This window comes from Corapipo altera, unplaced genomic scaffold, assembly GCF_003945725.1.
Source record: "Corapipo altera isolate COAL_440 unplaced genomic scaffold, ASM394572v1 2b, whole genome shotgun sequence".
Classification (NCBI taxonomy): domain Eukaryota; kingdom Metazoa; phylum Chordata; class Aves; order Passeriformes; family Pipridae; genus Corapipo; species Corapipo altera.
The window spans coordinates 4,560,353-4,587,445 of NW_020884874.1; the positions used below are offsets into that span (position 1 = coordinate 4,560,353).

The 27,093-nt window shown below is 48.7% G+C and overlaps 1 protein-coding gene across 3 annotated transcripts in view; it reads right to left on the reverse strand.

Moving 5' to 3' along the window:
* Positions 1 to 21,709, reverse strand: part of SIM1 (SIM bHLH transcription factor 1) — a 54,572-nt gene extending 32,863 nt beyond the window's left edge. The window contains exons 1-9 of one of the 3 annotated variants that reach the window (XM_027634005.1): positions 21,612 to 21,709; positions 19,564 to 20,256; positions 9,456 to 9,538; positions 8,386 to 8,475; positions 8,148 to 8,256; positions 7,953 to 8,038; positions 6,623 to 6,822; positions 6,404 to 6,510; positions 5,349 to 5,496 (exon numbers count right to left, since the gene is read on the reverse strand). In XM_027634005.1, the coding sequence (XP_027489806.1) occupies positions 5,349 to 5,496; positions 6,404 to 6,510; positions 6,623 to 6,822; positions 7,953 to 8,038; positions 8,148 to 8,256; positions 8,386 to 8,475; positions 9,456 to 9,538; positions 19,564 to 19,738 (998 nt within the window). In that variant the 5' untranslated portion in view covers positions 19,739 to 20,256; positions 21,612 to 21,709. Of the gene's footprint in view, positions 1 to 5,348; positions 5,497 to 6,403; positions 6,511 to 6,622; positions 6,823 to 7,952; positions 8,039 to 8,147; positions 8,257 to 8,385; positions 8,476 to 9,455; positions 9,539 to 9,928; positions 10,022 to 19,563; positions 20,257 to 21,027; positions 21,335 to 21,611 lie in introns of those variants that run through there. The other 2 variants (XM_027634004.1, XM_027634006.1) reach the window with 2 other exon arrangements.
* Between the last annotated feature and the right edge of the window lie 5,384 nt (positions 21,710 to 27,093).

The following is a 27,093-nucleotide window of genomic DNA, read 5'->3' on the forward strand; positions in this document are numbered from 1 at the left end:
ATATGAGAAAGTATACACAGGATTACTTCTGCAAGCAGTAACTTTCACAGTGTATTCACTATCCTTCACACTCGATCACACACTTGGGAGATACCAGACAACCTATATCTACCTTTGACTAAGAAGAGAACAATGTGGCAATTCCAATTAGGTCAGTTTGAAAGAAATTCTCAACAAAGGCAGGCACATGGGTGTGGAAATAAATTTTTGGATTCTCCCATTGACTAGGAAGAGACAGATGTGAGACCTGATGTCCTAGAGAGAGGACAAAAAGAAGATTTCTATGAAAAGCTATGAAAATATGTAACTGTCCACAAATATGGGGAGAGCTTTTTTTCTGTGTGAAACACGAATTTCCTTAAAGCCCACTCAATATGCCAGGAAGGACTGCTTTTGAAGTCTGAGCCATCACACATAAAGATAGTACCTTGCTATCTGTATCATTTCAAATCTAGTAGTACACAAAGCTATGAATAGTAATAATAATTCGAAGGTGAAGTGTGTAGATACAATTAATGGTTAATTTATTCTAAATTGCATCGACCACATTGTTGGTAAAACATTTGTCAATATGGCAGTCATTTGTGAAATAATCTTTCATATAAATTGCATTCAGTTTGTGTTCCTAATCAGGTCAACTGGGACTATATCAAATACATGCTATATCATTAGGAGAGAGATTAGTCACAATTAGGTACCTAATCCGTGTTATCTGTATATGTCACCACTATTGCTATTCTTTTAAATGATAAAAGATGACAAAATGTATATAGGAAAGTTTCTTTAGCTTTCTCTGGGGACAAATTATTATATTTGCCCATGCTCAGAACGTCAAAGGATTTTTGCATTAGCCATTTGTTTAAGAGGGGGTTGTTTGCGATCCAAATATAAACTTAACTTCAGCAGTTGCATTCTCTATTAATTGACTCATACTTGAGTCCCTTTATGTGATAAACATGCACAGCTAATAATCAATGATATGGTGACTGTGTGTACAGAACAAATAAGAAAAGAAACAAATATTCTGTCTGTACTCACATATGCCAAGCAGAATACAAAGAAGAGCAAATATGTGTGCTTTAAAGATGGAATCCTTAATGGTTATTTGTATTAATTTTTGATACTCTGCTATTATGCAAAAAAAATCACCTTTCCTCTTATTCCTAAAATGCCATTGCTACTGTGCCAATTTAATTCAGTATATATACTTATTACAAACATTTGTTCTCAAGCCTAGAATTCACGTTCTCAGAGCTCGAGATTTATGGAAAATGAAAATCACCTCTTTTTTATTTTTTTTAACTGAGGTGTGGGGAGTTCTTTTTGCATAAACTCTCTTTCATTCTTTCCTTTTTCATCATCAGTACCACCCGGGTGAGCTGGGAAGCTACAAGGTAAGAGATTCTCATTCTTCCTGCTCAGCCTGCACTGAAACTGCTTCAGATCAGTTTGGCACTTATGGCACTCAGTATCCTCTCCTTTCCAAAACAGAGGCTCCTCTCAACAGTGAGAAAAAGCTCCTTATCCCATGAGCAAACCGAAAAAAATCCTGGGTCTTTCCCTGAGTGAAGAAGTACTGTGCAAAGGAACCAGGGACCCAGCAGGTCAGAAATTTGCAGCACATCTTCCAAAGCTTATGACCCCTTTTGCAATTTTCCTATTTCCTATTTTCAAATGAATTTTTGGAGGGAGTCATCCCATCTTTCAAGTTCTAGCTTGCAATCCCAAATGTGTGGGATTGCAATTATGTTGTTTAAAAACAAAAAACCACTAGTTTGTACCTCTTTCACTTTCTCCTTGGCTTCCACACACAGGAGTCAGTATGCAAAGGTTTGTATTTCTGTTCTGTAAGCATGTTCTTCCCCTTTGGTTTTGTAAGAGGACCTGGCTGCAGCAGGCAAATTTGTGCCTGTGCCTCTATGAGGAGCTGCACCAGGGGCTCTGCCACACACCCACTACCCCGTGGGTGAAGCATGGGAGGAACCCATGGTGCACACATGTACTGCTTACTTCAGCCTCTCTTGTTTTACTGTAATAATCCAGTGCCATCCTTAAGGAACTACAGTATTTATAGGATGTATACCAGCATAAAGTATATTAAACACTTGCAGATTTTGAGTGCCACAGGACCTTTGTCCAGCCCTCCTGGAGTGGAGCCTACCTCACACCAGAGGAAAACCTCAAGTTCCCATAACCTCTCATTTTCCTCTATGTTTTTCCCACCTATCTTTCTCATTTGAGTGATAACATCTTGACTCTGAATAGTTCACTAAGAAAATTAAACCTGCTCTAGGTAGTTCAGCATCCCCCTGGCCAACTCTGCCACCATGAGCCTTTCCCTAAAAGCTCCCTCTACCTCCAGTTACCCATTTCAGAGGATAAATTCATTTCACTTTTTTAAAAGCCTGACTACATCTCACTTTTTTAAAAGCCAGCCCTTTCTCTGCTTACAACCCCCTGGTACATGGCAAGGCCTTTTCTCCCTATATGTTTTTCTGAATGGTAGGCTAGGCAGAGAAGTGGGATAATGATAATTATAATGATGATGATGACGATTATAATAACAATAATCATCATCATCATCATCATCATCATCAAGTGGAAGTTATACCTATCCCCTGGAACAAGGGCAGGAATTGCAGCAGCAGCAGCCCTGCTGCAGAAGCAAGCAGGATGCGATCTCTTCTTCTACAGTGCCCTAATGAAGAGCCAGAGAGTGTTGGTGTCTGGATTACAGCCGTCGACAGCACATGGCAGTTGCCGCAGCCAATGCTGGACCTCCCAGCTTTCAGTATTCCAACTTTAGCCAGTCTGGTTCCCTCTCTGCCCTCCCTCGGTCCTCCACCCTCGAGGCAATTAAGAAAAGGGCGCAAGGGGAGACTTGGAGACTTACACCGAGTAACAAAGTTGCCCACTTCATTCTCTAAGGGAAATCTTAAAAAAACAACTGTAGTCCTACTACATGTCAGTCTGGCTGAAAACAGGTTCTGAAAATCCGTATACTGCCTCCAATGATAAGTCAGCTGAGGCGGAGGAATCTTCCGCTTTGGGTACCGCTTCTGAGGGGGAAGCCGGCTTCCCTGCAGCGCTGTTTTGGGAGGGCGGGAGAGTGCTCAGGCGCCCCGCCTCCAGGCGGCGGGGAAATCCCGCCGGGGCGCGGAGCCGCGGACACGCAGGGGCTGTCCGGCGGCTGCCCCCGCGGGTCGAGGGGCCCCGGAGCAGCGGGCTGTGGAGATGCAAACGGCCTGCGAACAGGCTGACCGCAGTGCCCCCGACCTCGGTAACATCTGGGAGCTGACAGACGCCTGGGCTGTGTGACACAGGTGGTGACCGCAGCACCTGTGCGCAGCCAAGGGGGTAGGACGGCACATGGTACAGCCAGTCATGCTGCTGGAACACAGCTCTGAAGGGTTTGTCTGACCGGCCCCCATGGGGGTACCAGAGCACTTGCTATGCTGTGCCAGCCTGAATTTCTGGTACCGTGTCGGTCACCTGGCAACTAAGGGACAGATCGAGCTGGATGCCCAGCTGGCTTTCAACAGATCCACTGGGATGTTTCATTTCCACTCCAATCATTTGAGGTAGAATTCCGTGATTGATGTTCACCCTTTTAGGACTAAAGAAGAGGGAAACGACGGATAATCTCAAATGCTCGTAGAAAAAAGTAGCGTTTCTGGAGCAAAACCACTCCAGTGTGCTAGTTGCCTTCGAGTTCCTTGTTTCTTAGCGTTACGATACACTAATTTCCCTCTTTGCAGTTCCCCATTCACCTAAGGCAGGTGCTTGGACTTAACTGAGAAACATAAACGGCAAAAAATACAGAGAGGGACTGGTACAGGGAAAACGGACATACAAATGTTCAGAATAGCTAGAGCGGAGGTGATAACGCCTCTGCTGACAGGCGTCCTTGCTGAGGGAGTGCCAGGGTATTACGCCGCATACCTTTTTAAAGGGAATAAAAGGGATTCTTTTTAAGGGAATTTACTCGCAGTTTACTCCCTACATCAAAGTGCTAACCCAAATATCTGCTTTTTCATGCAGGCGCAGTAAACCCTGTCTGACCATCTTAGAGCTCTACGCCCGTTATGACCTTACACACCAAAGGGACGGATTATGCCCTAGCAGTGCATGCACCGTGACCAGCAGCCCCTTTACCACTCCACCAACCGCACCTCCATGCATGACTAGAGCAGTGGCCTACGCGTCGGGCCACTTTACTTTGGGAAGCACACCTTAAACTGGGCTACCAAACCACTCGCCACCTGGGCATGCGAAAGCCTTAACAGCAAGGTCATAATGCTGTCATCGCCCCAGTTTTAGGAGGGGGGAGGCTTGTGCCTCTCGGACGCTTCCTATACCTACATTTGTCTCCAGAATAAAAAACTAAATATATGAATAAGAAAAAAAAGCAGCGGCGGAACAGAGGAATATCCAGACCCCCAGGATCAACGAGGTACCGCCGTCCTGACCGGTTGACCGATCCTATGACCCTAATGAAACATCAATGCTGCCAGCAGCAGCTACTGCCGTGTCCAGAGGAGATGCTAACAATCACCATGAAAAACACCTGAAAATAGTCCGACCAAGCTTCCCCTTCCTCACTGGGCCTCTTTGTTTCAGTCTAAGCTGGAGCACAACCTAGCCATCCACAAATACAGGGAGATGTATTAAGATATGCGGTACCTCAGCATTTACTCTATTTTTTTTTTAAATTCTATTTGATTTTATTTTTTAAAAAGTTTAACTGACCCTTCTGGTTACCAACTTTCTTGTGGTTCACTGTAAGGATCACACTCCAAGAACAAAAAAGAAATCTCCAAGCTTTGATAGAGACTCTGGATGAAATTAAGAACTTCAAACCCCAGATTTTTGAAAAGAAAAACAGATGTCCTGTTTGTTGAGTATAAATAACTCGGTACGTGGAAGCCTTTTCTTTTACGCTGCATTAAATTTTATTTAATGCTGGGTGCATTTGAACAGTAAAAAAAAAAAAAAAAGAAAAAAGAAAAAAAAAAGGAAAAAGAAGGAGGGGGCAGCAAAATATGTGGGTGACAAACCTCTAAATCTTTTCCTCTCTCGAAAGAGAAAGAAGAAGGCAGACGGGAAACCCTTCATCTAGATGAAAGCGCTCAGTGTGTTTCCTAGCAGACCTGGGGAGCCTGCCCTGGTCAGCGCGGCGGCGAGGGGGCTCAGCAGCCGCCACCGGGGCGAGGGGGAGAGGCGGGCGGGAGAAGCGGCCGCGGGCCCGGCCCGCAGCTCCCGGTGCGGGGCGCACAGGCAGGTGCCCATCGGCGGGGTTCGGCCCCGCACGGCCCCATGCAGCTCGGAGCGGCCCCAGGTTGACTTACGTGAGGACGTAGTTGACGCTGACGATGCAGTGCGGGCGGGAGGAGCGGCTGTTGTGCACGATGGTGGCGTAGCTCTGCACCCACACCCAGCCGCCGTGCTTGGCTAGGAAGCGGTAGTACTTGGTGGTCACTTGCCCTTTCACCAGCACTGCGGGGACAAAGCGGGGAGAGCCTCAGCGCGGCTCCCTCCTATAGTTGGATCAACCCCGGGAAGGGGGCGCACACTCCCCCCAGACCCCTGTAGGCGACGAGAGGGGTTAGGAACCCTTTAGCATCACATGGGGAACCGGCAGGAACAGAACCACCCGTGGGCAAGGGTGACCCCCGGGCAGGGTTGATCTCAGTAGCTGAGATCGTTATCAAAGGCTACTCGGAGAGATTGGTGTGGCGGGGCGGCAGGGGCGAGAAGAGTGGCAACGGGGGACGAATCCTACCGACTCCCCCCCCCATCCTGACATATCCTCATTGACATTTAATTCTATAAATATGTATTTGAGTTTTATCTCTTCTCGTTACATTCTCTGAAAGGAAACTTACCGGAAATTAATATCCTTTTTATTCATCTATCCATGTATTAATGACATCATGATATCAAAATAGAATAAAGAACATCTCTCTGAATCAGGCCCACTACTGCAGTCAAAATTACATACACAGATAAGATTTGTGAGACTGGGTGGAAGTGGAACAAAGGTATTTGAATTTACTGGCATGGCTTTTTGGAGCAAGAAAAAAGGGTTTCCCTAATCAGAATTTGAAGTGAATGGAGCTCCTAAGGTTTGGGCAGGGCAGTGTTTGTCCTACAACCAGGAGATGAGAATGGAAAAATAGCTTTTCATTGCCGATCCCCCTCCATGTCCTTCTCCCTCCAGCTTGTAGTTCAATCTATATCTAACCTTGATTAACTAGATGCAGATAGATAGATGCTTATTCTCCCCTCCAGTGAGCTGGCTTTTCCCGTTCCGACCTAGAGGTAAATCCCAGCAACCCCAAAGTTCTTCTGCAGAGGGAGAAGAGGGGGGGCAGGGTCTTTAACAAGAACACCATCTCCTTACACAAGTGATGTGCGCAACGCAGGTGGAAGGTGTCACAGCCGTGGACGTGGTGGTAAAGGGTCTTCTCTATCAAGTCCTGGGGCTCGTAACCTGTTAGTTCAGCTACCCTGCGAGAGACATAAGCAGCAAATATAAGTGGGTGAGAGGACAGTAGAGGAGGCCCAGGGGAGAACAAGGGAGGGGTTAGGAGAATAGATTTAGAAATAACCCCAGCTCTACCTGGAATCTAAGAATATGAGCTTCATGTCTAGGCTGGCCCGAAACATGAACATATTGCTGTGGAGCTTGATCTCCGTCACGGCGCTGGGCGGCAGAGAGTGACCCACGGCGACCAACCCAACGTTTTGGTAGCAGCCATCGAAGGGGGACATATCCAGGCTGTACTGGCGGATTTTCAGGTACCCGCTGCAGTGAATGACCTGCCGGAGACACAGGAAAGCTTGGCGGCTGCCTAGCAGGGGGGAAGGGGGTGCTGAGACGGGCGTCCCTCCCCACGAAGAGGGCCCGGACAACCGGTGCCGATGAGGCTGCCGGGTTCCCGAGAGTCGCTGTCCCGCGTCTCCGCACTGGCAAAGCGGCACTGGCTGCGGGTTTTCTACAGTTCTATCGGGGTTGAGTTCTTCCCCGTACGAAAGTTCAGCGTTGATCTAAGGCCCATTAAAGTCAATGAGATCTTTTTTTCCACTGGCTTAAGTGGTTTTTGGCCCACCTCCTAACTGCTCTTTTATTATTCTTCTAAAAATGAAAGACGCGGAAGTGCCAATCCAGTTACAACTTTGTAATGAGGAGTGTATGCGTGTAAGAAAAAGAGGTTACATGTGTGCGTATGTCATGTGTAAGATATGTATATTATATAGATAGAACAGGCGCGATCCGTCGCCAAAAAGTATCTTAGGTTTAGGTGTATCTCCTTAATGTATCCATGCAGATGACTGCTGTCTACTTCCACTCTTACTTCTCTATTATTAGGGTGTTTCTTCGTGGAGTTAGTTCAACAGATGTTCTTGGTCTACTGTACATATCCTTGGTTTATAGGTACAACCCGTTCCTCGGCTTTGTTGGGCTGAAAAAGCAGCGAGGAGGTAGGAGAGCAGGGCTGTCCTTACCCAGGAGCCCCGGGCAGAACCGTGTGAAGCACGCGGACAAGACCTTTGACTGGGAGAGCTGCCCCTGCAGCTGACGAGTTACCCAATAAAGAAATAAATTAACCCAGGGCTCCCGTTGTGTCACCTGACAGCTTCCACAGACGCCCCGGGAACCTCAGTGGTTGTGCGAGGTTCGGTTTAAAAAACAAAATAAATAAATCGAAAAAAAAAAGAAACCAAAACAAAAGCAGCCCACGGCGAACTCGATTGCTTGGTTTTGTGGTTTGAGCTCTTCAACCTGAAACTCCGAGAGAAATGAACCACATGAAAGAATCCTGGGCTGGGGCAATCTCGGCGGGCAGAGGGCTCATCCCGACTCCTCTCCCCATTTTCACCGCTCTCCCGGCACAGGGGCACGGAAAGGCTGGTAAGAGGGGAGCCAGGTCCTGGCCGCAGGCACGCACCTTGTAGCCCCCGCAGGTCAGGCCCGCGTTCCTCTTGGCCAGGACGCACTTCATCCTCAGGAAAAAGGACCTCTCGATCTCGTACTCTGGGAGGGGGAAAGGCAGAGACGGGGTGAGCTACAGGCTGCACTGGCTCTGCACGGGCCCCTCCTCGACTGCGCGGGCCGGGCGGGGGCGGGGTGCTGTGTACTTTACCCTGCACGAAGTGCGAGTGGTAGGGTTGGTGGGCAGTCAGCACCGCCGTCATCTCATCGTGGTCGGCGGGGTGGATGTACTCGTAAATGCTATTACCGGTCAGCTCTACCTGTGAGAGAGGAGGAGAATGGGGAGGAAGAGGAGGAGAGGGGCTCATCCCCGGCACCGCTCACCGTAGCCTGTCAGTCGCGGGGGGTGGTGCAGGCAAGCAGGGGGCTAGTGGGCCCCCACAGCGTACCTGCGACAAGCCCAGGTGCACCGAGGCAGTCTCCGAGATGTACATGATCTTGCCATCTGGAGCCACGACAAATATGAAACCGTCCAACGTCTGCAGAAAAGGGTGAGGGATGGGAATATAAATACATCAGAAGATAGACAGATAGATCCATGAAATACTTGTCCCTCTGATGTATTTTGGCAAACAGGCATCCATGCTCGGGCTCTGATTATTCAAAAAGTTGGAGTGCAATAGGAAAGTCTTGGACAGGAATCTCTCTAAAGCTCCTGGGCCACAGAGATACAGTCCACTTCTCAGAGTGGCCGAGCTCAGAAGTAATGTAAAGTGCCTGGGAAGTATCTAAGAAGAGGTCCCGGTTACTTGGTTATTACTATGTGGGTCCCAGAAATCCTGAATACTCCTACCATATTTCGAATGTCACTGGGGGTTTAGCTCTTGCATATTTGCTAAGGATATTTTAGGCGATCAAAGGAAATCTAAAATTCTCCACAGTGTAAATAAGACAATTTGCCAGGTACATTTCAACAGACATAGATGGGACTCCTGCCGAGAGCAGAATAGACCCCCAAAAGGTAACATGACTCCACTAAAAATGCGTGGTAATGATAACCGCTATTACTCTTTAGTATTGCAGAGCGCTGAGTTTTCAGATGTGTCCTGCCTTACTCGGGCCTCTACTAATTTCTGTGCCCGCTGAGTCCTTCTGTCCAGGACAGCCTTCCCTAAACTGGCTCTACAGCCTCTCCCTGTAACGCCATCCTGACCTTCAGAACGTTGACGAGACTTGTCACCTTGTTAATAATTTGAGGAAGAGTACCTCGGCACACTGGGACACACTGTGAATCCCTCACTGTGGACCCAGTGTTAGACGATGCTGGGGCAAAGGACCTGGAGGGACCAAATCACAGACCCAGGAAAACACACAACATTCAAATTGTTCCCCTCCTGCCTCCCTTTTCATTAAACACTTGGACAGTTAAAAATTAGTCAAGGTGGCAATTAAAAGCTCAGAAGAGGGAACGATTTCTTTAATCATTAATACCATATGGCTGTCGTTTCCAGGCCAGTACCTGCAAAAGATGGGATCCCAGTTCCCGTCCAACATTATCCAGTGGGCTGGTTCGGCTGGAGTGGCCCCAGGCTTCTCCGAGTCCTTATTTAAGACAAACGAAAAAAAGTAAGGTCAGGAAACGAAAAACTGATTCGTGTGGACCTGATGGAGAGGAACATTTTTTGTTTTCAAATTTCTGCTTGTATCCTCTTTAAAACATGTATACATACAATCTTTGAAAACTAGGTGTGGCTTCATTGCAGATAGACCCCTCTTTTGTGGTTTGTTTTTCTGGGTTTGGTTGTGTTTTGGTTTGTTTGTTTTTTTTTTTAAGATCTAACTCCTGTGAGAGAAAAACACAAAAATACCTATTTTGAGTTAACGGTGAAGTTTTAAGACGTAAGTGAAACAGTGTCCGATTAAAAGGGCTTTTTAGTGCTGCCTTCGGCTACTGGGAACTTGTTCTCTGAACTTCAGGAAAAGCGTCCTAACCTCACGATCCCACAGGCAAGTCACTGTCCAAAGGCACGGACCACCCTTCCTCCTGCCCCACGAAGTCGGTCTTCGGGATTCACCTCCATCCCCATCTCTCTTCCCGCTGCTCCGGTGGGCGGGATGATTCCCTCTGCGGGGAGGGGTGATCTGCCTCCACACAGCTCTCTCCAGAAATGAGTCTCTCCGGACTTGTCTAATGTTTTAGACGCGGCTTGTTTTCCCCTACGCAAAGTGATAAGAAATAAAAGCCAGGTGGAAATTACTTCACCTGAGTAAAACTATTCATAGGCGATGCCTTTTCACTGTGTTGTTGCTGAAGTAATTTAAACGAGTTAGTTAAAACCTTTGACGCTTACGCCATGAAATAAGGCCCAGCCTGACACGCACAAACACTAAGATAAAGTGAAAGGGAGGGAAAACATACAAATCCTGATCGATGACTGGGGTGCAGATCGCACGGGGGTGGCGAGACCCGAGCCGGAGGAGTCTGTCCCCCCGCGAGGCGGGTTCGGGAAAGGCAAGACTCCGTTTTCCAGCTATTTCGAGGCAAACAGAGGGCAGCCGCGAGCATCCCTCACTGTTGACCGGCTTCACCCAGGTGTTTGCCGGTCCAAACAAAGCCAATGATTTCCTCCGCCCTGTTTGAACGGGGCATCCCAGGGCGGCCCCTGCCCGCCCTCCCCACCGCCGGAGCAGTGCGCCCGCTCGTCCTCGCCTTTCCCTCTCTTCTCCCCCCTTCCTCGTCCACCTCTTCACAACAACTTGTCTCTTCACCACTCCTACATTTCCCTCCTTCCTCCTTAACTTCACAGCCCTACAAAGGCAGGAGCATCTCTCTGACCTGTCCCTCATCCTGCAGCCCCAGCGTGTACCAGGGCGCCAGCCAGAAACAAGCTCCCTTCTGTTTATTCCTCCAAGCCAATTAATGGGGAGCCAGCCACCAGGATGGAGGATCACCTCCGCCCCCTGTATTCGGGAAGGAGCCGGCGAATCTTGCACAGTTTCCAGGGAAAGAGAGACAAGCCCTTGTATATTTGTTTTTCTAGAACTCCTCAGAGGTTTCTCTGCCGGGAAAGCAGGACGGCCCGTTTGTACAGAGGCGGTTCCTTTCCGCGTCCCTCCATCCGGAGAGAAATCTGAGTGACAGGTTTCTTTAGTCAGGACTAAATCTGGGCTCCCCTCCTAAGATTTAAGTTGCTTATTAATCTGAGTTTACAACTCTAATTATTCTTCTTCTAAAAAGGAAAATAACCCGACCTCATTGGGTTAATGAACAGCTCACGGGCATTGCAGGTTAACTTCCCGTCCGGGAAGGCGGTTCTTTACGGGGCGCTGAGCTCCTCGCTATGTTTCAAATGGAAACCCCGCGCTGCTGGGCTGTGTCTGCTCATAGTTTATAATTAAACGTTTTCACTCGTCTACCTGAACGGGCTTTTTGAAATCCTGTCACACGAGATGATCCTTTGTACTCCCCAGATGTTTCAGGACTTTCTATTCGTTGTCAAGCCCAGCCTCTCCCAAATCGATGGCCTCTCCTGATGCCCCTTAAATATTGTTTTAAAGATTACAAGAGAAAACCTCGTCCATTAATATTCCTTTCCCCCCCGTCTATTCTCTTTAACATCCAGTTTTCTTTTATCGAGGGGGCAAACTGTGATTTCTTGCACTTGACCTACCGCAGAATATTCTGCAAATCCTTTGATTGTCTATTTAAAATAAAACAAGGAAATCAGCTCTCCCTTTTGCTTCAGGATTACGCTTGGAAACAAGATCTAAAGATTCTCTTGTAATTTGGAGAGCCAACAGCATAATAGCTCTGGAATAGAAACAAGCAGCTTTGTGAGCGGAAGGATAACTAAATCGTTTTTAGGCAAAGGATTTCCCCAGTTAAAGTGGCCGAAGACAAAGCAAAACATAATCTATTTTGGAAGATTTCGAAGATATACCACATTAACCTCAGCAGATAAAATTTGCTTTCTCCCCTGCGTCCCCTCCCCCACCGCAGTCTGGTTTATCATATTTACATAAGTAGCCTTAGAATGGATGTATCTATTATGGATCTAAGGAGCTAGCGAGCTCACATTTCATTTGGAAATAGAGGGAAAGTTTTCCTGTTGCTTAATACTTGATGCATTGTAGAACCATTTCCATTTAAATACCCCCGACCCACGGATTACCTCAATGGACTGGCTGCATGGGTTTTGTAATTTCCTGAAAATGAGATTTCGATTTATAAAACAAGAAACCAATTAGTAACCAAATGAGGCGAAGTAGATCCACTAAAATTGACCTAATCCCACAGGTACCATTTAGACCAGTTCTTGGCGAATGAATGATGAGTAACCGTCTAACACAAGCTCGAGGCATGATCCAGCTGTGTTATTCAAGGAGAAAAAAAAAATAAATGGATCGAGCTTTTATTTCAGAATGAATTTGATACTCTTGACAAAATATAGATTATAGGCTCCTACCTAAAAATCTCTTCCACTCAAGGAATTTTTTTTCATTAGAAAATAAACTATTTGTGCCACAAGAAACTGTCTACTGTCACGGGGGGTGGGGAGGGGGGAAAGTTGGGCGAAAAAAAAAAAAGAAAGAAAGAAAATAAATAAAGGTGTTTTAGCCAGGTTCTCGCTTAGTTTGAGAACAACCTCGTTACCCGGCTGCCTACACCTAGGTTGCGCGGAACCTACGCAGAGGGATCGTGCTGACTCATCATTTCTCCCAGCATTTTCCAATGGAAAACCACTGCGCTTTCCACATCAAAATGCGTGTCCATCGGTTTCATGGGCTCACTACACCGGCGGGTCCCTGTGAAATGCTTTCTCCCCACCTAGCCATGCCCACCTCCGGCACTGGGTAAGCCTCTCCGCGCCGCCAGCCTGTCCCCCACGCCGGGCTTACGGCCAGACCCGGTGCGCTGGGCTGACTTGGCCCTGTCCTTCCTCCCCCTCATCTTTTGATTGATGCAAGCCTTGATGTCGACAGCCAATGGAACCAGGGGCTGGGTGGGCATCGTCCCTACCCAGTGGCGATACTGTCGCAAGAAGCTCCTCTGTGCCACGGAAGGGGGAAGAGATTCCTCAGTTATTTCTAATTTGATCTAGGCAAAGACGGAGGAAGGCTGGCGCAGGGAAATGAGACTCCAAGAGGCCGAGACAGCTCCTTGGCCCTGGTTGATCTCCGGGTTACTTGTCCCTCTGTGAGCATCTGCAGAGCAGAGCCCATCTAGACCCCCTCCTTTGTCTGGCAATAGCAAAGGGGGGCGGAGGTGGCCGGTGGGGGTGGGGTGGCCAGAAGATGCAAGCCCTTATCTACTTTGTGCTGGTTTGCCGGCTTTTAAAAGCAGTTACTGCGATTTCCCCAACGGAGTCTCCATCATGAAACCTCAGCACAATCCGGATTCACGGTCGCGAAAGCAACGGCAGAGTCCCCGTTTAAAAGCACTTAGTGGAGAGCCCATCTTGAGCTCCACACCCGCTTCTCTGGGGGCTAGACTTGGAGAGCAGCTACATCGGGGGGCAAGGAACCCCTGGGCACCCCACCGGGGGCTTATCCCTGTCTGGCCGCACCACCCCGCACAGCCCGGCGAGGTCCACGGAAGCCGGGCACGGTCGGTAGATACTGGCTTGAAGACGAAGCCCCCGTATCCAGGGAGTTTTCTCCTGTTGCTGTGGATGCGCAGAGGGAGAGGCTCAGGGGGCTCGCCCAGAGGCAGACCGCTGCTGCAGGGCAACGCTGGGCACCGGCCCGGTGGGGCAGCCGCAGGGACTCTTCTCTAGTCTGGGTCTAAGCAGGTCCACCTCGCGTTCCTCTTCCAGGAGTTTCTCCAAACTCCCTCTCCGGGCAGAGGACCCCGTCGTCGCGCTTCCGGATCTACCCGGAGACTCCCGGAGGCCGTGGCCCGGGGACGTCTCCGCTCGCTTTTGTTTCGCCGCGTTTTCTCTGCCCTTTTGACAGCCGCTCTCTGGTTATCAAAGAAGGAGGAGCACCAGTTCGCTCCTCGCCCGCCGGTGTCGAGGGGGATGTTGACCCCGCGGAGGGCACGGGATGCAGGAACCCCGGTCACCTCTGCCCTGGGGCTCGCCCCTTCCCCTCAGCCCCGACAGCCGCCCTGACCGTGCTGGGCAGGCCGAGGAGGAGCGGCTCGGGCACGGACACCGGCTTCGTGCAACCTGCCCAGAGAAGCCGCTCCAAAGCGGGAACGGGCATGTCACCTCCTTACTCCTCAAGCAGCACCTTCCCTGCCTCTCACTACCCGTCGCCAGCACTGTTGCCGCCTTAACACCCGGGGAGTTTGCTCTGGGGAGAAGCGAGGCACGGGAATTTTTGGGGGACAATGAGGCAGAACAGTTCGGGCACCATCTCCAACATGGTCATTCTCCCTCGCTGTCCAGGGAAAATGTCAAATAACAGCTCCGGGAGTCAGGGGAACAGAAACTGCACGCCCTAGTCACCGGCAAGCCAAAAGGCAACTGGATGTTTTATCGAGGAATTAGCTTGATTCGATTAACCATTTAATTAAACCGTCTGCCGCCAGCGCTCCGTTCTGCCATCGCCTAAAGCCCGACAAGGATGATTTCTCAGTTAATTTAACAGGCAGTGGTTAATAATAACTCAAAATCTCGGCCAAATTAGGTTTCTGTGAGGGACTGGGTCGCCGTCGGAGGGCTGAAATAGAATAAGCTATGTTAAAAAAAAAAAAAAAAAAAAAGCTGCTCATTTCCAACTGCCTGCAGATGCCATTAGCAAGGTTTTGTAAAGATTTATTGTCTCGGTAAATCACATGTGTTCATTTGAAGCACAGATAAGTTAGCATCCCGCTTTCTTTATAAAAATAATAATAACAGGAAGGAAAAGCCCTATTGACTAAACAAACAACCCTATTAAGAAAATGGTAGTGGAAGTAATGCCGAAGCTGTTTCACTCTAGAAAGAAATACCAGGATTTTGGCACACACAGGGTAACGGAATTGCGCTTTGAAATGCAAACAAACGGAACCATGCCCAAATTGGAGAGGGAGGGGGGAAATCAGGAACGTTTTCTAGCACCAACTACTTACTCATCTCTACAGAAGACGCAAATTCAAATAGCCCTTATTTCGAAGAAAAAGGGGAGGAAGAATTTGCACTAATGTACACGCTGTTTATATGCAAGTTGAAAAATATCCTCCAACATGAAAATGGCCGCATGTTCCCAAAGAAAATATGATTTTTTTGCCCCGCTTATCTAAGTATTCTTTCTAATAATAAATCTGGGGTTTTTTCAACGATCATGCCAGTAGTTTAGTTCTGCACTTCACAGTTTAAGTTCACATCAAACCTGGAATTAAACAGAGATACAGCGTGGAGAGTAAACTGCAGCTTAAATGAGAAAAACTTCTGTAAGAAAATAAACACTGAAACCTAATGCTCAATCATTTCCCTTTGCAGTAAGAAAAACAGCATTAAATCACCTATCCACGTGGGAAACAGACTTTTTTTTCCTGTTGATCTCTTCCCCCTTTAAAATAAAACAAGGTTAAGGGTTTCAATATTGAAATGTTAACTATCCTAATTCGGCGAAAGTTTATGTAAACTAAGCCTCTGCTTTTGTCCTGAAAATCAAATGTCCCTCCGCGCCAAAAGGATCCATCCTCACTAGGACAGCCTGCAAACCCTCCTCTTTCCTCGTTCTTCCGAGTAAGAAGAATCAGACCGTTGAAGTATTTCTAATTAAAAAAAAAAAAAAGAAAAAGAAAAAGAAAAGAAAAACAGCAACAACAAAATGTATTTATTGTGCCACTTGGACTTTTTGTTTGGGTTTTATTAATTTTGTTCCCCCTTCACTTTTGGATACTGCCGAGGGTCAGTGAAGAATTACTCTACCAGTAATAGCGATTGGATCCTTCTTAAGGAAAACTCTTTTTAGTGCTTAGACACCCTGGAGATTTTTCCACATATTTTTTGTGTCCACGTCACTTATCATTAATGGTTTAATGTTAAATTGAAATGTTAGTGTTTCGTTATTTTTAATGAACATTAAATCACGAATCAATGTACTAAAAAGTTCTGCTTTAAAAAGGACAAAAAACAAAACCAAAAACCGACTAACATTTAAAAATCTTCCCTATTCTCTACAGAAATTTAGCAGATATTCACTCTTTCCAAAGCTGTCTGATCACCGAAAAGTAGTATATGTCTTATAGCTTTCTCCTCCTGAACAGAAGCGTTTGAGCACCGAAAGGATGCGAGAAACCTACGCCACTGAATACTTTTCGTTCTTGACAGTTTTATTCTGCTGGAGTAGTAATAAAGTGAAATCAAAGGTAGATAGAACAACCCAATAGCGTTTCAATAGCTTGGGAGAACTACACAGCCATTACGAGAGGGAGCTCGTTGGAAAATCTCTGCTCGGTTTATCAAGTTTGCCCAGTGTCATTGGTTGTGTTTAGATATCTGGGGGTGAGAAGAAAACCTTGCGTGTTTATTCTGTGTGTGATTCTCCCGGCATTTCACTCCTAGAAAACTCTTGTTTCCAAAATGAACCTGAAATCTACCCACCTTGTCTCTCTATAGGGACCTTTCAGACATAAAAATATGCAGACAAACGCATACCGATTCTCTCCGCCCTGTCCCCAGCCCCGCGTGTGCGCGGTGATGAGGAGTGTATATCTTTCTGTACGTGATTATTTACAATCAGCCCTATGCAAGCACTCTCCGGGCAGATGGAAATTCACTCTTGTACCGGGGAGAGGGGGTGTGAGTTACTCTGGAAGTGCAGCTTGCTCTTAGGGAGACAACGGTTCTCTATTCTGACTCCTCCAAGATCTCTTTAAATGTACGGCATGATACTTCGCCGTGCTCCCGAGTCTCCTGCTACTGATTTCCAGCCCTTTGACCAACTCGTCGGTCTGTCCCAATGAGTTGTATCGCTTTCCTCCCCGGAGAAATACAAGCAAACGGACCCCCATTACATCCATCCAACATCCCTACCCTGCCTCCTCCTTTCAGAAAGGCTTATCCTTTCCGTGCGTCATTTCCCCGACTGACACTACCTTGTTCTCCCTTCCCAGCGAAGTGATGACTTTTGTTTCTGAGTGGGGACACTGAGAGACCAGAATAGCACCCCTTTTCCTCGCCTCCCTCCTCCCCGCTGCAGCTGGACAAGCACAGGCACACCGCACCGGGAGCCCAAGCCGCTCCCGCCGGCTTCCCGGAGCGCACTCCTTCCCCCGGGGTCCCGGGGAAAATCACCTGGGCTCGGCTCCCGCACGGCCGCAGCGCCTGGAGGCCGATCGTGGGCGACTCGCTCGTGTTTACTCGAGGCGAGTGCAGGGAAACCCGCGGGGCTGGGACCGGGCCGCGCTCCGCGCCCACCCGCCTCCACGGGAAGTACGTGGGAGGGCGAAGTAGCCCGCGGAGAAGCCACCCGGCCCCACGCCACGCCGCGGCCCCGCTGTCGGGCCTTCGCGCCCAGCCCGCAGCGCGCCCACGCCCGCGGCCCTGCACGGCCCCGGGGGAGGACGGAGGGCGGTGGTCCCGCGTGGATGTGCCGCCCGCCCGGCGCCGGGCCTCCCTCGGCAGCGCCTCCAGGGGCGAGCCCTTCCGTGCCTGCTCGCTGCCTCTCTTTTTAATTTGCAGTTTGCCTTTAATGAGACTGCGAGGGCTCCGCTGCCCCCCGAGCCCCGCTCAGCCGCCCTTTCTGTCTCCGCACTCAAATTAGCATCTGCTGCGGCCGGCAGCGGCCCCGGCGCGCTTCGCCGCACGGTTCCCCAGGGCATTTAGGCATCCTGCGCTGCCACCGAGGGACGAGGATCAGCTATTCTTCTTTTCCCATGATTACTCACAGCCTACAAGCAACACCATATGCTTCTTCTGATCAAACAACCCACTACATAGGCACCAGTAATTGACGAGACCTGCTCGAAATCACGCAGAAAGGTAGCCTACTGAGACCGCAGGAGTTGACAAATCATTGCTAATAATCCTTTTAGGAACATCATGGGCATCAGGGTTTGCAATAGCTTTATTTTTATAAAGTATGCGCTGACAGTATAAAGGACAACTCGGTCGCCTTTGAAACAGAAGACTATCCTGCATAATGATCTTCAAGGTGGTAGATCACATAGAAGAGGAAAGTGGATTGATGAAGGCTTTAATTATTATTATTTTTAAAGGTTTCATTTAACCTCTTCTTTGGTTAGAAGTGACTCGGAAATATGGAAGATTGTTTAAAGAAATGGTAAGATACACTGAATTGGAAATTACTGCTGTGGACTTTAGGTATAAGCATTCATAAGTAACCTGGGGCAGGGGGGGAATTATCTCACCCAGTCCAAATGACTGCCACATTGCATATTTATTTTTAAAAAGTAGAATTAATACCAATGGTCCACCAATTTAATCTGAAAATATAAAATTAAAAAAACCAACAAACAACAAAAACCCAAACCAAAACAGACAAACAAACCAACCTCCACAAAACTAAAGCAAAACAAAACCAGGGAATATACACACTCTTGGTTGGTAAAAAAAGTACAGACCAACAGAGTCGAGATACAGCTACAGAAAACACAGGGGGACATAGCTGTATTATCTTGTTTCTTATGTTCACACACTTTTCAACGAAAGTTATAGCGAATTTTGTATTAGATTGGGAGAAGAAAAAAAAACTCTTTATGCTTTTTCTTTCTTACAGATGGAATTCCATAGAGTTGATTTAAATAAAAAGTTCATGAAACATTTTTTATTTTTTCCCCTATAAAACCAGTAGAGTGAGAACACAGAAAAAACTTTATTCTGACTCTCTTAACTTCGTGCTGTTTGTTTTTCTTGGCAACCGATTTAGAAGCCCCAAGATGGTCGCTTTAAATCCTAATTCTACTTAAAAGCAAAGGACACGAGAAATTTTAGGATGCTTAAGACTTCTTTTGCTAGACAGACGGACTGTTGCTGCTGCAGTGGAAGTCAACGTGAAGTTTACTTTTGCCTGTTGAGGAGAATCAGGCCCAGGCTAGGACTCTGGTTTTGCAGCACTGGGTGGACAGGGGGGTTGGATGTCTGGGTGCAAAACTCCTGCTAAAAATTTCCGAGATCTATTAAAGCCCTCAAACTGCCCTAGTGATCCTCAGAACGAAACACCGCACATTGATGATGCGATTCGGTGTGCTTGACTTATTTATTTAGCGTGTGTGTGTGAGCACGCCTGTATGCGTGTCCTGTACCTGTACACCGCACCTTTGCTCGATAGTTGAACTAAGGCTTTAAGACTTTGCATAGACTTATGTAAATATTTACCCATATACTAACTGCCCCACAGGATGTCTATAAATAGGGGTGAATCATTCCCTCTTTCGCCACGCGTGTGCTTGGCGGGGGATGCACATCTTACTGGGAGTCTAAGGGAAAAGAAAACACGAGTTTGCAGCAGAGCTCAGTGCCTTCAAGTATTGACAAAAGCATCGTAAGTCCCCAACCAGACTTGTCATAGGAACTAAAGTGAAAGTATTTACAACAGAGAAAAGTGACAGCGGAGAGCACTCTGTCTCCGAGCACACTACCTCATCGGTTTTATCTTCTTTTTTAAGGTAAAAGTGATAAGCGACACCTGGATAGGAATGAAAATAGAGGCGAATAGGCATTCTCACCTACCTTCTGGGAAAACCACCCTCATTTTTAAATAGCTGGTGGTGAGTCTGATTATGGATGCTTTGTCCAGCTGAGAGGTGATAGCGGAGGGCAGGGGTAGTAATTTAGCCAGTTCATAAAATTCACTGTTTTCTTTCTCCCGTCTAGTCCGGGCAGCATTTTTGGACTTCTCTTTCATCGTGCTTTTTATCCCCTTCTTTGCTACAATTTAGACTCCAGACATTCATCCAAAGGTGAAAGGGAAACTCAGCTGCAATTCATCTCTCCGGAGCATCAGGCAGCGATTCTGAATGCGCCCACTACTCTGAGAAACCGTTCTGTTGTGTAAAATGCAAACAAGTATTGAAGAGCAGAGAGGTGTTCTTAAAAAAAAAAAAAAGTATATATTCTCTGAAAAGCAGAGTCAGTCGAATGGCAAAGGCATTTATCCAATGCAACTCAGCACTCCAAGCAACTGGAGTAAAAAAAAAAAAAAAAAAAAAAGTCAACCAAAAAAAACCACTAGAAAATTGAGGCACCAGGCAACCAAACGACATATATCTGGCCTTTTTTCCTACTCGTGGCGGGCAGCAGAGCTCCTCGGAAGAGGGTCATAGTAATCCCGTTTCTTCCCGTTGTCCACTGTCAATCCGAGGGCCGAACGCCCGGCCGCGAGCTGACTCCCAGAAAGCTGGGTGACTTCCCGGGAGCCTCTCTCTGTGAAGACAACAGCAGTCTTGAAATGAGAGAGCCGGCACAAACCGCCGCAGCAGAGCCGCGAGAAATAATCAACAACCAGCCTTCGGTGGGTGTAGTATTTTCTCCCACCAGAGGGGAAATTAAAAAAAAAAAAAAAAAAGTGTTCCCATCTAGCGCGCCCACGGAGAAGCCTGCACTGAACTCTCCTCCCACAGCCCTCGCACTCCCCAGCCCAGGTGTGCACTGCATGGCCAGAATGAAACCGCGGCAGAAGCCAGTCCCCAGCTCCCGGCACAGGCGTTACCGGTCTCGGTGCTGCCGGGGCTGCGCCGTCCCCTCCGCTCTCCCTCAGGCCGGCACCGCAGGGGCGACCAGACCTTCCCGCGCTGCTTGCTGGCAGCCCCGCAGTGGGAGAAACATTTCCAATCGCGGAGTATTTCTGCTTGTTTTCTTTCTTTCTTTTCCCCCCCCCCCCATTTTTTTTTCTTTTAAATTTCCCCTCTTCTCGGTTACTCTCCTCATTCTCCGGCTGGGGTCGGGGGGATGGCTGGGGTGTCTACCTCAGCTGCACGCTAGCCAGGGGAGGCACGCTCTGCCCAGCCCTGCCCCGAGCCGGAATCCACCCAAACATCACATTTTTCTAACCAAATTATCTTTTCTTTTTTTTTTTTTTTTTTTTTCTCATTTTCCACCGTGGGGAAGAGACCCACAGCCTAGCTCCCGCACATCACTGCGGCTTTTCGCTGCGGCTGGCAGCTTGTGGTGGGTTGTGATCTTCTTTTTACCTACCTTCAGTCCCTTAGCCCGGCAGCCTGCAGAGAGCTCTCCCGGGGTGAGAAGCCCAACTCTTTAATTGGCTCATTAATGGCACGGGGAAAAGTTTGCGCCTGTCACTGCTCCTCGCACCGATGGGCAGACAGACATTGCCGCCTTCCCATCCCCTTTATCGGCTCCCAGGCTCTCCGTCTCACATAATGGGGGGTGGGGTGGGGTAGGGTGGGGTAGGGGGACGAGGTTGGTATTAATGAAGAATCCCTAATTTGCGGCTGAGAAATGCCTAATAACTTCTTGATGGCTAAAAGCCTTTTAGCACAACTTCATTTTTCCCCAAACCTCCCCCCCCCCGTCTCCTCCCCCCGGACAGGGCCCGCCCCCGGTGCCACTCACGGACCCGCCTCGCCTCCCATTGGCCGCCATCGCCCGCCCTCGGCCGCCCATTGGTGGAGGGGCGGTGACGTCACACGAACGCATCTCCCTCCCCTCTCTCCCCTTGCTCCCCGTGTCCGCCCTCTGACCTGGCGGCGCAGCCGGGGGGGAACGGGGACACACGGACACACAGCCCCCCCCCCGCACACCCCTTCCCCCGCGCGTACCTGTTAGGGGCTTTTTTTTGTTAAGGTGGGTATTTTGGCCGTCGCCTGTCCGCTTGGCACCGGAGACGAGAGGCCGAGGTCCCACGGGACCTCGGAGTTGTGAGGATCGCCGCAGTTTTACACATCCCCCTTCCCCCAAATTCCCCACTCCAAAAGCCCATCGAACAAGTGGTCCTGTTTGAGAGAAATGAGCTGCGGTCACGTCTCCTGCGCCCACGACCGCCTCCCCACCTTTAACCTGATGCGCTGTGGGACAGCTTGAACCGAGTCGTGCGGGAGGGCGGGAGGAGAAGGATGGAGGAAGACTTTAACTAGTTTTCTTGATACACGCTGGAAAAAATCCGAAATATCCCACGAACAGACATAAAAAAAAAAAAAAAAAAGAGAGAGAAACCGCAGACCCGAACCCGAATTCTCCTACAACAGGAGACAGAAGCACTTTGAAACTGCCCTCGAAGTGAGTGTGGGGTTTTTGTTTTTTTTTTCCCCGGGAAGCAGGACTATACCTAATGTCGCATATTCCCTGGGGAAAAAACAAAACAACACAAAGCAAACAAACAAACAAACCCTCTAAAAACCAGACTGCTCCAAAAATTCCTGGCTCCTGAAAAGAGTAGATAGAGCAGAGAGAGCGCCTAGCGTGGTGGGAGAAGGCTTGTAGAGTCTTCCCTAAAATCATAACGGACTCTCAAAAAGCTGAAATAGTTGCCAAACCAATCGGTGCGAGACTTTGGCTAAAATAGTTGTTTAAAATGCAATTGCACTGGCAAGGCAACACTAGGAGTATTTCGAGGAAGACTAAACTGTCTCAGTTTTCGAAAGAAGAAAAACGTCAACCAAAAAAAGTAAAAAAATAAAATAGCCTTTGAAGCACCCCATCCCTTTTGCTCCGCGGCCGGCTGCAGCTCAAAGCGCAGGCTTCCAGTGCCGACTGCCTTTTCGTTGCTTATCACCTTAAATCTCCCCTCGGTTAAAAGCTTTCCCTGTGTTCATTTGGGGAAATAAAGGAAAGACGGGAAGAGAGGCATTCAACAACTCCTTTGGGTGTTCAGGCGTCTACAAGCAGCAGAGAAATGTATCCACGTAGTCTCAAATGTTCTTTTGATTGCCTTGTTTACCGAAGCGACTCTTTGTTAAACAAATACGAATGCAAGGCATTTAGTGAAGGTATGGATTTAAAAAAAATAAAAAAGAAAGGGGAGGGGGGAAAGCGCACGCTTCTCCGCCCTCCGTCATGTTGTAAAGCGATCGCTGCTGTGGAGGAAAGTGATACTGAATTTTAAAAAATCTTCCCTGAGTATTACTGCCCTCAGGTGTAAAGTGGGTTTAGGGGAGAAGAAAAGAAAAAAAATTCTTCCTTCTGGTTTCCATTTGAGGTAATTCTCTTGCTAAACGGCACTGTCGTCTCTAGGAGGCTATTTAGACATATGGGCAACAACTGGACTAACACTGTCAGGTAGCTCACCAGTTATTTGTCAACATGAGCTGCAGAGAATGTCTTTTATAACACCCTTGGTTTGGGAAAAATAAATAGATCAGTAGGATACACTTCTGCTAATTTATACCAGGGGACATGAGCATTCACCTTACCAACCCCACATAGCGCCAGTGAAGACCATAGCTCACCGAGGAGCCGCTTTCGCGGTTGTCCGAGGACTCGGTTTCTTCCCCTCAGCCCGTATGGGTGTCAGCAGCCGCACCGGTTTCCCCTGTGGCCGGGGCCCGGAGGCTCGGGGTCGACGAGCCCCTGTGTAGATTTTGAATACATGAATGTTACGGTAGATGAAATACAAGATGTGAAAAGACCGGCTGCCGAAGGGCAATTTTTCGGCTTTCGAAGTTACAGCAAACGTGGACAAAGTCAGCGCGCCACAGAACCACCAGCGCGGGGTCAGAACGCTGGGGCCATTTCCCAGCAGATTTCAAGAGGCAGCCCCCGAACGATGGGAGAATTCGGCCGTTTCAGAGACATTAACCTTGTTTTTCTTCGCCAAAAATGCTCGACTTCTGAAAACGGAGATCAGATCTAGAACTGCTCTGTTCCAGGTGTATAGGCAAAGGCAGCCCGCAGTAGCTAAGCTCGTAGTTTTCATATGAGCCGAGAGCTCCCTGTCACCGAGCCCGTTGAAGCCTGTCTATCTAGAAGGGACTCGAGTGCATGATGTTGTTGAACAAATGAAGTGAACACACCGCTGCTGGATGACTGCACCGCGGTAACTCCTCGGCGCAGTAGGCATCGGAGCGGAGTGCAAGGCAGCGAGCGCAGCGGCGGAGCGGAGCGGACACCTGCGGGCTGAGGGGCCGAACCCCGGGAGCGCACGGCTGCTGCGGCCCCTCCAGGAGGGATAGAGACCCTCCGGTCGCTGGAAGCAGATGGATAGCTGTGCTCAGTTCAGATGCATTTATTCTCGTGAGAGAATGCTCTGGAAAACAGATAATACTGGAAGATTGAATAAATAGGTACTGCAGCGCAATTTGATTTAAAAAGGCGCATAATAAAATGGTGTATCTGAAGAAAGGCTGAGTGAAAACAAAGCGTTTCATAGACAGGTTTCCAACTATACGTAGTAGAAAACTTGTGTAGGCAGACACAATATGCAGCGTATATCGCAGCATGTGTGAGTGAGCATGTGTATGTGTGCTCAGAGGGGGAGGGGTAAAAACTGTACAAATCAAAGCAGGAAAAAAAAAAGAAAGAAAAACCCTACTGGGCCATTTTCCTATAGGACAAATCAGATCCATTTTTTTCTCCAGCATATTCGGGGATACTCTGATGTATTCATTAGTTTATGAATTTGGATGCATTTACTAATTCCCTCTAAAGAATAAGCTGGCCATTTGTTATGTAGAGAGAAAAATCTTTTCAAACATAAGACATCACTTACACATTGCTTTCTTGATAGCGTTTTAAAAAGGTCAGTATTAGTGAATTAACTGCGCGGGTCGCTCTCCCAGTTGCTGAAAGAAAAAAAAAAATCGGCTTGGTATTAGTAACAGACAGATGTCCACACACTGAGTCTCCTTCCTCTTTGAACCAGCGAGAGGTGGGATGTGACCTCGCATGGACCCTCATGGCCAAAGGGAGCGCCCCGCCACCGCATCGCCTGTCCGTGAGACGCGGTTCATTTGCCCAACCCTGGGGGTGCCTGGGAGAGTACGGACGCTTGGAGACCAAGGATGTTTTTTCAGAACCTAGTAACTTCAGACACACGCACTGGGGTACCCTGGTGAATTGGAGTGTGATGTGAATTTCCATCCGTGCCCTCATCAAGGTTTTATTGACATAAATATACACGGCAAATGCTCTTTGAGACCATTCAAAAGTAATTAATATGTTTTAACTGATCTAGATCTTAACCTTCAAGATACAAACCATGCTCTAGGTGCTTTATTCCTACTCTTTCGCTAATGTTATTAGGATGTTTAGGGGACCAGGACAAGGAGAAAGCCGATTCTTTAACACAGGAAATAGTTAACAGACCCTTGGCTACCAGGTCTCAGATATAAGCAAGCGGTTCCGAACGCAGCTCTTAAAAATAATTACTGAAACATTGCAAAGTTAGAGTATTGTACCACTATTATTGTTCATTATTTTCGGTAACTGCTTCAAACAATTTTTGGCGATTTATCAGTGGATTTTTTTAAGTGATGCTTTGCAGGGAGGAGGAACACTTCACTACGCACTCCTTTCAATTTTATTGTTTTTGGCATAAATGTAACGAGATGATTTATATTCATTTTTCCAGGGGAGTCAGAGGTCAGTACCTTTTAGCCCTTATCTTCTTGAATACACTCTTGTTAATGATCGGAAGTCAAGCTATCTTACTGTGACGGGGAACAGCGAAAGAAAACATAAAATAAATATAAAGAAAGGTTAAAAAAAAATCTACTTCATGGTCAGTAACAGCTACCCCAAGGGACATTTTTTCTTGCCTTCTACACTTCCAAAGAAGCCTGGTACACTGAACTCCCGAACCGAGTTGAAATGCTTCGTCAGGGATTAGAGGTTCGGGAAGTACACGGGACTGGAACTTGGATGAAATTACAAACTTCAGAAAGTTCTTGCTGCCCTCCCTGTCCCTTCACAGACGTTCTGCCTAGCTCTGATATCCTTTCTGCTGTACTGGCGTATGTTTTTACCCTGGACAGTCCCGGCGGTCCGGGCGGTCCTGGCCCCTCCTCACCTGCTCCGGGCTTCCCTGGCCCGACGGCGGGAGGCAGACCCGAGACCGGCACCCAACGCCCCGCTGCCCCCACGGGCCGTCCCGCACCCTCTCTGCGCCGCCCGGAGCTCACCCCCACGCAGGGCTCGCTCGCCCGTGTGACCCCTCTCCCCTTCAGGTCGCCACGGCGCTATTCCACTCCCTCCTCCTGGCGGAGGCGGGGGCCCGAGCGCTCATGGCGGCAGCTGCCCCAGAGGCGCAGCCGGGCGGGTGCCCCGGGCTCTGCCGCCGCTCCCCCGCGGCACTTCTTCCTGGGAAGGCAGAGCCAGGACGCTGGTGCGCTCCCGCCCCGCCGAGCCCCTGCAGCATTTCGGGGGAGGCTTCCCGGCTGCCCACGGCTTTATTCGGTTGCGGGCTCTCTGGGAGCTCGGCAGCGGCACCCCACGCTGCCCTCGCCTTCCCTCCCTTCACCTCCCCTCCCACGGCGCAGGATCCACAGCGCCCCACGCCCGCCCCATCCCGCGGCACGAGCGCTCCGCTGGCGTCAGCGCGGGAAGCGGCGCCTCGCAGCTCCCCCCGTGCCCACCGCCCCGCACAGCACTGCACTTCCCAGAGCTGTCCTGCCGCCCCAATTAGTGTCTCCCGCGAGGGGGTCCGACGAGGAGTGGAGAGGGGCCCATACAATGCCGACCACTGGTGCTCTTCCCCCCACTCTTCTCCCAGTTTGTAGGTTCACCTGCCTGGAACCTTGCCGCCCTCACCTCTAAAACAGAGAGGCGTCTGAACTTGTCTGAGCTTTGAAGGGGGTGATGGGGATGAAATGTCCCTTTCACGGTATTTTATGTGCTTCCGTATGCTATGTTGGATTTCACTCTCCCAGTTCCAAACAGGGAACGTCCTCGTGGGAGCTTTGCCCAGGTACATTCCAGCTGCAGGCAAGCCAGAGGAGCTCATGGCAAGGGGACCCTCCTCGGGTCCCTCAGGCCTCAGGTACAGAATGAAATCTGCACTTGTTCAGGTTTGCTGGTGTAGCTGGAGCTATGTCAGGCTTCCTCCAACCCTGGCTATCACCAAAATCTCCTCTCCCAAGGCCTGGCTTTGATTAGCAAAGAAGTTATTTCATTAGTTGGAGGAAAATCTGTCAGCAGGAGCCTGTTTAAATTTCAGCACCCCAAAGAATAATGCTTAAAATAGTGGGATCCATTCCACAGTCTGTTCTTACTATCAACCTGATAATTAACAGGTCACAAATAGGCTTGTATCACTGCTTTGTTTCAGCAGAGGAGAGCAGTTTAACCCGCCTTGAGGACACACTTCGC